At 36.0% G+C, this 14,113-nt stretch overlaps 1 protein-coding gene across 3 annotated transcripts in view; it reads right to left on the bottom strand.

Annotated features, from left to right (window-relative positions):
* Positions 1-14,113, bottom strand: part of APOOL (apolipoprotein O like) — an 88,967-nt gene that overhangs the window by 9,613 nt on the left and 65,241 nt on the right. For 2 of the 3 annotated variants that reach the window (XM_063703016.1, XM_063703017.1), the window contains exons 7-8: positions 8,923-9,036; positions 8,634-8,760 (exon numbers count right to left, since the gene is read on the bottom strand). In XM_063703016.1, the coding sequence (XP_063559086.1) occupies positions 8,634-8,760; positions 8,923-9,036 (241 nt within the window). The remainder of the gene's footprint in view (positions 1-8,633; positions 8,761-8,922; positions 9,037-14,113) is intronic. The other variant, XM_031006082.3, reaches the window with a different exon arrangement.

The following is a 14,113-nucleotide window of genomic DNA, read 5'->3' as shown; positions in this document are numbered from 1 at the left end:
ATAAAAGAAAGGTAGAAGCTCCAGAAGATAAAGGGCACCAGACAGGGGTGCCCTTACTCTCTTTACAAAGGGTGAAACACTTATCATCTCAGTCTAGTCAGGCATTGAGCTGGGTCTGGGCTGCGTTCTAATTTTAGTAAGAGTCAGTTAACCTCTGGTTCCTCCCAGTTCACCTATGGCACTCCCAAGCTTCTGACTGACAGACTGACTAGTTTCTCTCTCCACAGCACCAAAAAACTGTAGGAAATTCGATTTTGCCCTTAAGAGGTTTTGAGTTTGGCTATTTAGCCTCCGAATCCACAAAAAATCTGGCAACTACCATGAGGAGGACATGAATCATGCATATGTGGCACATGCCCTCTCTCTAGAAGAGGAATTGGCAAACTTTTCTGCAAAAGGTCAGTAGTAAATATTTTTGACTTTGTGAACCATATGGTCTCTGTCACAAGTGCTCGACTCTGCCACTGTAGTTTAAAAGCAGCCACAGACAATACATAGATCAATGTGTGTGGGTACGTTCTAACAAAACATTATTTCTGGACATTGAGATCTGAATTTCATGTAATTTTCACTTGCTATGAAATATTATTCTTTTGATTTTTTTTCAGCCGTCACTGTTAGCTTGCAGAATATACAAAAATAGTGAGTCAGGACACCTCATACATGCGGGTGCTCCTCTGGGACAAAGCTTCCAGAAGAAGGATCAGGCAGCAATATTTTCTGTTCTGCAATATTTGCTGTTCTGCAGCCTCCACTCGGTATACCCAAGCAAACACGGTCTGGAGTGGACCTTTAGCAAATTCCAACAGACCTGCAGCTGAGGGTCCTGAGTGTTAGAAGGAAAACTAACAAACAGAAAGGAATAACATCAACATCAACAAAAACGACATCCACACCAAAACCCCATCTCTAGGTCACCAGCATCAAAGACCAAAGGTAGATAAAACCACAAAGATGGGGAGAAACCAGAGTAGAAAATCTGAAAATTCTAAAAACCAGAGCACCTCTTCTCCTCCAAAGGATCACAGCTCCTTGCCATCAATGGAACAAAGCTGGATGGAGAATGACTTTGACGAACTGACAGAAGTAGGCTTCAGAAGGTCGGTAATAACAAACTTCTCCAAGCTAAAGGAGAATGTTCGAACCCACCGCAAGGAAGTTAAAAACCTTGAAAACAGATTAGATGAATGGCTAACTAGAACAGTGTAGAGAAGACCTTAAATGACCTGATGGAGCTGAAAATCATGGCACGAGAGCTACGTGACTCATGCACAAGCTTCAACAGCTGATTCAATCAAGTGAAGAAAGGGTATCTGTGATTGAATTAATGAAAAATTAATGAAATAAAGTGAGAAGAGAAGTTTAGAGACAAAAGAGTAAAAAGAAATGAAGAAAGCCTCCAAGAAATATGGGACTATGAGAAAAGACCAAATCTACGTTTGATGGGTGTACCTGAAAGTGATGGGGAGAATGGAACCAAGTTGGAAAACACTCTGCAGGATATTATCCAGGAGAACTTCCCCAACCTAGCAAGGCAGGCCAACATTCAAATTCAGGAAATACAGAGAACACCACAAAGATACTAATCGAGAATAGCAACCCCAAGACACATAACTGACAGATTCACCAAAGTTGAAATGAAGGAAAAAATGTTAAGGGCAGCCAGAGAGAAAGGTCAGGTTACCCACAAAGGGAAGCCCATCAGACTAACAGCGGATTTCTCAGCAGAAACTCTACAAGCCAGAAGAGAGTGGGGGCCGATATTCAACATTCTTAAAGAAAAGAATTTTCAACCCAGAATTGCATATCCAGCCAAACTAAGCTTTATAAGTGAAGGAGAAATAAAATCCTTTACAGACAAGCAAATGCTGAGAGATTTTGTCAACATCAGGCCTGTCTTAAAAGAGCTCCTGAAGGAAGCACTAAACATGGAAAGGAACAACCGGTACCACTGCAAAAACATGCCAAATTGTAAAGACCATCAATGCTAGGAAAAAACTGCATCAACTAATGGGCAAAATAACCAGCTAACATCATAACGACAGGATCAAATTCACACATAACAATATTAACCTTAAATGTAAATGGGCTAAATGCCCCAATTAAAAGACACAGACTGGCAAATTGGATAAAGAGTCAAGACCCATCAGTGTGCTGGATTCAGGAGACTGATCTCACATGCAGAGACACACATAGGCTCAAAATAAAGGGAAGGTGGAGGATCTAACAAGCAGATGGAAAGCAAAAAAAACCAGGGGTTGCAATCCTAGTCTCCAATAAAACAGACTTTTAACCAATAAACATCAAAAGAGACAAAGAAGGCCATTACATAATGGTAAAGGGAACAATTCAACAAGAAGTGCTAACTATCCTAAATATATATGCACCCAATACAGGAGCACCCAGATTCATAAAGCAAGTCCTTAATGACCTACAAAGAGACTTTAGACTCCCACACAATAATAATGGGAGACTTTAACACCCCACTGTCAATATTAGACAGATCAATGACACAGAAGGTTAACAAGGATATCCAGGACTTGAACTCAGCTCTGCACCAAGCAGATCTAATAGACATCTACAGAACTCTCCACCCCAAATCAACAGAATATACATTCTTCTCAGCACCACATTATACTTATTCCAAAATTGACCACATAGTTGGAAGTAAAGCACTCCTCAGCAAATGTAAAAGAACAGAAATCACAACAAACTGTCTCTCAGACCACAGTGCAATCAAAGTAGAACTCAGGATTAAGAAACTCACTCAAAACCGCTCAACTACATGGAAACTGAATAACCTGCTCCTGAATGACTACTGGGTACATAACGAAATGAAGGCAGAAATAAAGATGTTCTTTGAAACCAACGAAAACAAAGACACAACTTACCAGAATCTCTGGGACACATTTAAAGCAGTGTGTAGAAGGAAATTTATAGCACTAAATGCCCACAAGAGAAAGCAGGAAAGATCTAAAATTGACACCCTAACATCACAATTAAAAGAACTAGAGAAGCAAGAGCAAACACATTCAAAAGCTAGCAGAAGGCAAGAAATAACTAAGATCAGAGCAAAACTGAAAAAGATAGAGACACAAAAAACCCTTCAAAAAATCAATGAATCCGGGAGCTGATTATTTGAAAAGATCAACAAAATTGATAGACTGCCAGCAAGACTAATAAAGAAGAAAAGAGAGAAGACTCAAATAGACGCAATAAAAAATGATAAAGGGGATATCACCACCGATCCCACAGAAATACAAACTACCATCAGAGAATACTATGAACACCTCCACACAAATAAACTAGAAAATCTAGAAGAAATGGATAAATTCCTGGACACATACACCCTCCCAAGACTAAACCAGGAAGAAGCGGAATCTCTGAATAGACCAATAATAGGCTCTGAAATTGAGGCAATAATTAATAGCCTACCAACCAAAAAAAGTCCAGGACCAGACAGTTTCACAGCCGAAATCTACCAGAGATACAAAGAGGAGCTGGTACCATTCCTTCTGAAACTATTCCAATCAACAGAAAAAGAGGGAATTCTCCCTAACTCATTTTCTGAGGCCAGCATCATCCTGATACCAAACCCTGGCAGAGACACAACAAAAAAAGAGAACTTTAGACCAATATTCCTGATGAACATCGATGTGAAAATCCTCAATAAAATACTGGCAAACCGAATCAAGAAGCACATCAAAAAGCTTATCCGCCACAATTAAGTCGGCTTCCTCCCTGGGATGCAAGGGTGGTTCAACATACGCAAATCAATAAATGTAATCCAGCATATAAACAGAACCAACGACAAAAACCACATGATTATCTCAATAGATGCAGAAAACCCTTCGACAAAATTCAACTGCCCCTCATGTTAAAAACTCTCAATAAACTAGACATTGATGGAACATATCTAAATATAATAAAAGCTATTTATGACAAACCCACAGCCAGTGTCATAACTGAATGGGCAAAAACTGGAAGCACTCCCTTTGAAAACTGGCACAAGACAGGGATGCCCTCTCTCACCACTCCTATTCAACATGGTGTTGGAAGTTCTGGCCAGGGCAATCAGGCAAGAGAAAGAAATAAAGGGTATTCAATTAGGAAAAGAGGAAGTCAAATTATCCCTGTTTGCAGATGACAGGATTGTATATTTAGAAAACCCCATCGTCTCGGCCCAAAATCTCCTTAAGCTGAGAAGCAATTTCAGCAAAGTCTCAGGATACAAAATCAATGTGCAAAAATCACAAGCATTCTTATACACCATTAACAGACAAACAGAGAGCCAAATCATGAGTGAACTCCCATTCACAATTGCTACAAAGAGAATAAAATACCTAGGAATCCAACTTACAAGGGATGTGAAGGACCTCTTCAACAGAACTACAAACCACTGCTCAACGAAATAAAAGAGGACACAAATAAATGGAAGAACATTCCATGATCATGGATAGGAACAATCAGTATCGTGAAAATGGCCATACTGCCCAAGGTAATTTATAGATTCAATGCCATCCCCATCAAGCTACCAATGACGTTCTTCACAGAATAGGAAAAAAACTACTTTAAAGTTCATATGGAACCAAAAAAGAGGCCGCATTGCCAAGACAATCTTAAGCAAAAAGAACGAAGCTGGAGGCATCACACTACCTGACTTCAAACTATACTACAAGGCTACAGTAACCAAAATAGCATGGTACTGGTACCAAAACAGAGAGATAGACCAATGGAACACGACAGACACCTCAGAAGTAACACCACACATCTACAACCATCTGATCTTTGACAAACCTGACAAAAACAAGAAATGGGGAAAGGATTCCCTTTTTAATAAATGGTGCTGGGAAAACTGGCTAGCCATATGTAGAAAGCTGAAACTGGATCCCTTCCTTACACCTTATACAAAAATTAATTCAAGATGGATTAAAGACTTAAATGTTAGACTTAAAATCATAAAAACCCTAGAAGAAAACTTAGGCAATACCATTCAGGACATAGGCATGGGAAAGGACTTCATGACTAAAACACCAAAAGCAATGGCAACAAAAGCCAAAATTGATAAATGGGATCTAATTAAACTAAAGAGCTTCTTCACAGCAAAAGAAACTACCATCAGAGTGAACAGGCAACCTACAGAATGGGAGAAAATTTTTGCAATCTACCCATCTGACAAAGGGTTAATATCCAGAATCTACAAAGAACTTAAACAAATTTACAAGAAAAAAACAACCCCATCAAAAAGTGGGTAAAGGATATGAACAGACACTTCTCAAAAGAAGACATTTATGCAGTCAACAGACACATGAAAAAATGCTCATCATCACTGCAAATCAAAACCACAATGAGATACCATCTCACACCAGTTAGAATGGTGATCATTAAAAAGTCAAGAAAAAACAGATGCTGGAGAGGATGTGGAGAAATAGGAATGCTTTTACACTGTTGGTGGGAGTGTAAATTAGTTCAACCATTCTGGAAGACAGTGTGGCGATTCCTCAAGGATCTAGAGCTAGAAAGACCATTTGACCCAGCCATCCCATTACTGGGTATATACCCAAAGGATTATAAATCATACTACTATAAACACACATGTACACATATGTTTATTGTGGCACTATTCACAATAGCAAAAACATGGACCCAACCCAAATGTCCATCAATGATAGACTGGATTAAGAAAATGTGGCACATATATACCATGGAATACTATGCAGCCATAAAAAAGGATGAGTTCATGTCCTTTGCAGGGACATGGATGAAGCTGGAAACCGTCATTCTGAGCAGACTATCAAAAGGACAGAAAACCAAACACCGTATATTCTCACTCATAGGTGGGAACTGAACAATGAGAACACTTGGACACAGGGTGGGGAACATCATACACAGGGGCCTGTTGTGGGGTGGGGGGCAGGAGGAGGGATAGCATTAGGAGAAATACCTCATGTAAATGATGAGTTAATGGGTGCAGCAAACCAACAATGGCACATGTATACCTATGTAACAAACCTGCATGTTGTGCGCATGTACCCTAGAACTTAAAGTATAAAAAAAAATACAAGTTTAGCAAATTTATCACCTAAAAAAAAACATAGTCAGAGATGGCATACGGGCCATAGTTTGTCAACTTCTGCTTTAGAGGCACATTAATCTTGCAAGACTGTGAGAGATTTCAATCTGCTTTCATCAGATTCTTGAAGAGGTCTATGACACCATATTCTAAATTTGTGATTCCCAAAATAGCAATTTTCTCCTTTAATGTAAATGAGATGGTAGAGAACAACCAAGCTCATATTCAGAGCCACAACATATAGTTGGACAGTACACCCTACCTGTTCTGTATGGTGATAAGTTATAGCCATGGTTAGGCTCACTACGTAAGTGACTTGCTCCTTAAGTATGCTCAATGAAAATCTGTTTCTCATCAAAATGGCTAATTGCTCTAGGCAAATAATAATAATGATATATTTTAATATCCACTGATACCCCTTAGTATGTCCCTGGCATTACAGTTAGTGCTTTACATGCAATATCTCACTTAATCCTCACAACCATGTGAGAACTATTATTGTCCCCTTTTTGTTGAATGAGGAGACTGAGGCTTGAGGTGTTTGATAACTTGCCCCAGGTAACAGAACTAGTAAATGCTGGATCTGGGATTTCGATTCAAGTCTTATTCTATAACCTGTGCTCACAATCACTACTGTTTCTCATGGCCAAAAAAAAAAAAAATGTTTTATTCTACATATGAAACGTGGAAATGGTGAATCCCAAGGTTATACTGTATAATAAACGCCAAATGATATATTGTTATGTACTGGGTGTTGGTGTCCCCCCAAAATTCACATGTTGAGACCCTATCTCCCCCATTGTGATGGTATTAGGAGATGGAGAGCTTTGGGAAGTGGTTAGAATTAGAGGAAGTGATGAGGGTACAGCCTTTGTGAATGGGATCAGTAGTGCCCTTATGAATCTTGAGAGAGCTTGCTTCCCTCTCTTCTCTGCCATGTGAGAATACAATGAGAAGTAGGCTGTCTACAAGCCAGAAGAGGGTCTTCACCAGAACCTGACCATGTTGGCACCCTGATCTCAGAATTTCAGTCTCTAGAACTGTGAGAAATAAATTTCTGTTGTTTATAAGCCACCCAGTCTATGGTATTTTTTACAGCAGCTCAAAGTGACCAAGACATCTATGATAAGAATGAGTAAGTAGCACTGGCATCTCTTTCTCCCTCTGCATTGTCTCCATAGAATGCTTTTCATATACCACATCACCCAAGACAGGCAAATAAAGGGTTCCAGAATCTAGACGTGTGAGGAAAAGACATTAGCTTGGAAAGGTTTTGGTCCCACTGTTAAGCTGTAGTATGTTTCATCTTCATAAAGATACTCTGGAATTAAAAGGCATGTGGAAAAATGACCATACATTATATTCTTGTGAGAATATGGTCACCGGTAGATTATTCAGAGTCTAAAAACTGTATAGCTCCTCTTGATTAGAAAAGAGAGCGGACAGAGGAAAACAGTAAAACTCAAATCAGGTTTGTTATTCAATGACAGTTTTTATGAAGATTAAGTGAGAGGAGGAGGCTGAAATTAGAGACTAACTTCCAGTTTTAAATTAGATAATCGATAGACAATGGAAAGAGCTTAGACTTTGATGTCAAGAAGATCTAGGCCATAAACAGAACTCTGCTACTCACAAGCTATATGATTTGCGGCAACTTATTTTAGCTCCCTGAGTCTCAGTCTCTTCATCATAAAATGGGAATAATTACCGATCCAGCAGAGGTTTTTGTTTTGCTTTGTGGGTAAGGGCTGAATAACATAATATACTTCTAGCTCTCTGCATCACAGTATGTGCTCGATAAAGGGTGCATATTATTATTATTCCCCAACCTCTGATTTAGCCACCTTCCTTTGCAATAAGACAACTTAGCGGATTTTATAATTCACATTGTACATATAGATAAACCTATGCAAATCAATATGAATACATTGTCAAAATGGTATTAAACACTTTGTCACCTTCTTTTTGATCACAGTAAAATCACAGCAGTATTTGTTTAGAAAGTATAATTGTCACTGCTTGGTCCCACAAAGTATTTATTGCCAGTATGGAATACTAGCAACGTTATAAGTATTATAATGGATGATATTTCTACTATTTGATGCTGAAAGTTCTTTTGGTGCCTAAACTTAGTAAAACTAAACTTAATAAAAATAAAAGTCTTAAGATTGACAGGGAGACTGATAGGTAAACAGCACAAAAAATGGAAGCTGACATTTCTTTATGTAGGTGTGACTCATCCCTTTAAAATTACAGAATCTAGAAAGGCCCATTTTCCCCCACCTAATAGCTCAAATTTATAAAGTTATATTAAATGCTTCACCTAATTAACCTGTCAGTGTTACTCTATATACTCACATACAAAGATCTATATTATGAACTATGTGATAATTTAAAGCAATTGCAGATACTTAAGTACCTCATAACCTAAAAAGAAACAGAAACCACAGATATGAGAAAGACAAAATAATTATGGGGAGAACACATCTTAAGTTCAAACCACTAAAGATAATGCTATCAAATTATTTAAGAAAAGAATGAAAACAAAATTGACTTATACCCAACAAACCTGAAGTGGATTCTGATTTGGTCTTTGCTTCAGAGCTGAGTTCTGTTGGCAAGGGCACTGAGTGTTTCAAGACGTGAGTTGTTTTTGCAGGTACTTCTATTTCGGAAGAGGATCCTAGCTGTTTACCAAACAGATTTTTCCTTCATAAGTAAATCATTTTACTAATTCCTTCATCTACTTTCTCATTTTATCCTCGACCTCTGTCCAGTACCCTCATTACAAGCCAACACCCACCCAAACAAAACTCAATGTTGACCGTCTTGCTCCATGTAAACTCTACCTTAGTTTTTTCTTTAGGTTTAGGGAGTGACTCTTCTTTGCTGCTTTTTGTCCACAATGATTTAACTGCTCCAAAAATTTGCTGGCTTGTAGCATATACCTTTTTTGCTGTTACCTAATTAAAACAAAAAGTAAGTCAAATAACATATTTTTAAAAGTTAAAATTAAAAATGTATTTTAGATTTGTCAGGTATTTTATATGAACACTCAAGTCAGAATCAATAAATATATAAATCTCTAAATCATATAACACAAAGCACCATTTCTAAAATATTATATGAAAAATTTTTTGTGTCATGCAAAGGTTATAAGAAATGTATAATCTGCATTCACATTGTAACACATAAATTTAAAACTATGTCTATTTTTTAATTTTTTTCAGCTTTAGTGAGATTAGATTGACATATATAAAATTGTATCTATTTAAGGTATATAACATGGTGATTTGATATAAGTGAAAACTGTGTCTATTAACAGGAGTTTGGGGAATATAGTTTGAGATAATAAACTGCTGACTGAGAAAATGAGATTTTTAACATGCTACAAAGTTAATGCTTTTGCTTAAAATTTGATGGTGCTTTCTCCATTCATAAAGAAATAAAAGGCATCAACTAATTCCTCCAAAGAATAATATTCTTTTTTGGTAGAAAGGTAAAATAAACAATGACTGATAAATATACTCAAGCAGAGGCCAGGATGCTGGCTGAATTCCTAAAGTTACCGTTATTTTCATTCATCTCTATTTCTCTTTGAAAATCTACTTCTGATTTCTTCTTTTTCCTATTCTTCTCCAATCCTTTTGTTCATTATAGTTAAAGTAATTTCAACAGCCATTGATTTTTCAAGTTTTGAAGATGTTTTGAGGTGTTTTTCAGGATTATAATTTCTACAAACATAAATTTTTTAAAAATTATGTTTCCATCCTCAAATAGAAATATTTTTATTGTTTTTACTAAGTATATACCTACAGTTGAAAAGTTAAGTAATATACTAATATAAAGAAATTCCTCTTCCTCCCCAAATATAACCTTTGTTAACAGTTATACATATATCCTTCCTGAATTTTTACTCATCTATACATTATATATACACAAATTTTAAAACAAACGTAATACTAATATTTACAGATCTTTCAAAAAAGATGAAGTAGATCTATATGTACTGGCATGAATGGAAGTCCATGATGAACCACTAATTTGAAAAAGTTACAGAATAGATTATACAATACAATCTCAATTATGTTTTCAATTAAATTTTAAAATAAATTACATATGTATTTAGTTTGTTTTCCTTTTCAAATACTTGAGATCACAGTACACGTATTATTCTGAGATATGATTTTTTTAAAAGCTTGACAGTATTTCAAAGGCACGGTTCTATATTACTTTATATACCGTAGATCTACTTTTTAAATTTGCTGCTTAGTTTAGTATTCTATAATGTATGCACCACAATTTGTTTAACAAATTCCCTATTGAGGCACGATGATTTAACAAATCCCGTTGGTGAGCATATGGGCTGTTTTCCTTTTTGGGGGTAGGGAGATGGCAAGTATAAGCAATGATGAAATTAGCATCCTTATACATACAACTGGGACCATAACCCTTATAGTATTTCCTCAGGATAAATTCCTGGAGCTGAAATTTCTGCACTGAAGAGTATACACATATTAATTTTTGACAGTATTACCATGTTGCTCTCCAGAAAGTCAGCAATATACTGCAGCAATTTACACTACCACCAAGAGTATATGTCTGTTTTCCTACCCTATTTACCAGCAGTGATATTATAAGTCTTTTAAATCTTTGTCAAATTTAAAGGCTAAAAACCAATATCTAAGTGATTTTTCAAATTTGCATTTATTTGTTGATGAAATCAAGTATCTTACATATATTAGGCCATTTATGTTTCTTATTTTGTAGACTGCTTTTTTCATTTTCCCAGAGGGCACATTCATCTTTTGCTCATTGATTTATAGGAGTTCTTTTTTTTGTTTGTTTTTTTTGAGACGGAGTCTCTCTCTGTCACCCAGGCTGGAGTACAGTGGCGTGATCTCAGCTCACTGCAAGCTCCGCCTCCCAGATTCATGTCCATTCTCCTGTCTCAGCCTCCCGAGTAGCTGGGACTACAGGCGCACGCCACCATACCCACGCCACCATGCCCGGCTAATTTTTTGTATTTTTAGTAGAGACGGGGTTTCACCGTGTTAGCCAGGATGGTCTCGATCTCCTGACCTCGTGATCCATCTGCCTCGGCTTCCCAAAGTGCTGGGATTACAGGCATGAGCCACCACGCCTGGCCAGGAGTTCTTAATACATGAAGGATATTAGTACTTTGTCATATATGTTACAAATAGTTTTCCCAGTTTTTCATGTATCCATTAACTTTGTGTATGGTATATTGTAATCTACAGAAATGTATTAATTTTGATGTAGTCAAATATGTCAACTTTTTCTTTGATGGCTTCTAGATTGTATTTTGCTTAAGAAAGCTTTTCCTATCTCAAGATTAAACAGGTATTCCTCTTATTTCTTCTCATACCTTTTATAGTATTCTAGTTTATGATTAGATCTGTATTCCACCTAGAATTAGTTTTCCCATGATAGTTGGTAAAGGTCTGAGTAATTTTACAAACAGCCAACTATCCCAACATATTTCTTGGGAAAAAAAAAATCCATCCTTTCCATTACACACTGATTTGAAATGCCACCTGTACCACGTATCCATCCCCTACCCTCATGTGTACAAAAATATACTCAATATAATTGTTTGGATATTCTCTTTTGTCCTCTTGATCTATTTTATTGTGTATACTATAGTAACCAATACACAGTAGACAGACAACAAATACTAGATGAATGAATGTCACACTCCATTCAAATCCAGAGCTTTTGTTAAGAACTGAATTAAATTTCTAGACTTTGAAATACTCGCTGTATTTCAACATTTAGTCTTTCATCCAGAAACAGGATATATGTCCAAAGACATTCAAGATTTTTTGTTAAATATCCTTCACATATAAGTGAGATATCAAACAGTATTTGTCTTTCTGTGTCTATCTTATTTCACTGAGTATAATGTCCTCTGGGTTATCCATGCCATTGCAAATGGCAGAATTTCCGTTTTTAATGGTTAAATAGCATTCTGTTGTAGTATATATGTACCAAATTATCTTTATCCCTTTATCTACTGAGAGACACTTAGGTTGTTTCTAATCTTGACTATTGTGAATAATGCTGCAATGAACATGGAGGTGCATATATCTCTTCAAGATACTGATTTCATTTTTTTTTTTTTTGGATATATACGCAGAATAGAAGCAGAGAGTAGAATGGAGGTTGCCAGGGGATAGCAGTGAGGTAAATGAGATGTTGGTCAAAGGGTACAAACTTTCAGTCATAAGATGAACAAGTTCTGGGTATATAATGTGCTGCATGGGTGGTGATGGATATGTTAATTTGATTGTAATAATCATTACACAATGTATATGTATGTCAAATCATCATGTTGTACACCTTGAATATATTCAATCTTTATTCATCAATTAAATATTGTGAAAATTTAAAAATACCCTTCAGTAAAGTCTGATAGTTTATTTTTCTTTTAAACAGGCATTAAAACATTATTTGGTAAGTCTATTCCTAGATATTTTATAGCTTTCAAAGACAGACTACTTGCTACTCTTTACATAAGTTAATAATAAAAATATTGTGAGGAAAATTATAAAAAGCAAAGAGTAATTCCATCTTTAAGTGTATTTTCAAAATGATGAGTAACTGGAGTGAGTCTTTCGTTTTTCAAAGGACCTTCTAGACTTATCATTTCTTAAACTTTTTAATATCACAGATACCTTGGAGAAGCTCTTGAAAGCTATAGGCCCTTTCCTTCAGAAAAATACAGACACACTAAAAAGCTCTCACCTGACATCCTTTTAGGAGACTTGACTGATTAATAAAATCTTTTTTTAATTTATTATAAATGATGTTTGTAGAATGCTGAATATTCATCCCTATCAGGTGCTCTCCAATATGCTAAGGTACTATCTTTCACAAGTTGATTAGTATGATTATTAAGTTCCTTTTTTCCCCAAGTTGCTGCCATCAGTTTTACTTGTAATTAAACAGTCTAAATGTAACTTAATATGATAAAATATGAGTATAAAAAGAATTATTGTTTCTAGGAAAATTAAGTTAAATGCTTCGTAAAGACTCAAATGTGAATGGCTAAAAAAATAACTGCTATGAAATTAGAGGTGAGCAAGCCAATTATAACAGCTGGGAGAAATAATAAACATCTAAAAGGATTCTGCACTCAATTTCTTTTTAATGTTTTTAACTGTTCATTCTATTTTAAAGGAACCTAATCTGGAAATTGTAGAAGACATACTACAGATATGGCTTATGGTTGGAAAGATGTTATAGATCTTTAACCAGGAGACCAATACTCAAAGAAAAGCCCTACTTCAAAATAGAGAAAAAGGAAAGACTTTCTTTTTTTTTTTTTTTTTTTAGAGATGGCGTCTCACTCTGTCACCCAGGCTGGAGTGCAGTGGTGCAATCTCGGCTCACTGCAATCTCCGCCACCTGGGTTCACGTGATTCTCGTGCCTCAGCCTCCCGAGTAGCTGGAATTGCAGGCGCCTGCCACCAGGCCTGGCTAATTCTTGTATTTTTACTAGAGACGGGGTTTCAACACATTGGCCAGGCCGAAGAAAGACATTTATGTTTTAATTTGAAGTAAAATTGTGGGTATTCATTTTTATACATATTTTTACAACTCGCTGCTTTAACATTTTTGATTAATTGTTAACTACTGGTCCCGATTATGTCAAATAAGAAGGTTTTTCTTGTACATACGTGACTTTTCATAAAGTTTTGGATAGGAGGGTGTGCTATAGACTCTCTAAAGTCCATCATGGATCTCAGGTTAAAAAAAAATCATATATTTGAATTTGTAAAATATTAAATATGATATTATTATAGTCAAAAGAAAAGCAAGGATTTCAACTCTAAGAATTAAAGTAACAATTATTTACCCTAGAAGAACATTTAAAAATTAATCTCTTATATTAGAAAAATTTTTATTTGAAGTTCAGCAATTATTTTGTTTTTCCTTTTGTAAAGTAAAATTCAGTTTAATACTTTATTTTAAAAAATAAAAATAAGACACATACTATGATCTCATTCTTATCTG

The sequence above is a fragment of the Gorilla gorilla genome, chromosome X (genome assembly GCF_029281585.2).
Source record: "Gorilla gorilla gorilla isolate KB3781 chromosome X, NHGRI_mGorGor1-v2.1_pri, whole genome shotgun sequence".
Taxonomy (NCBI): domain Eukaryota; kingdom Metazoa; phylum Chordata; class Mammalia; order Primates; family Hominidae; genus Gorilla; species Gorilla gorilla.
Note: the sequence above shows the minus strand (reverse complement) of the source record. Positions and strands in the feature narration are given on the sequence as shown.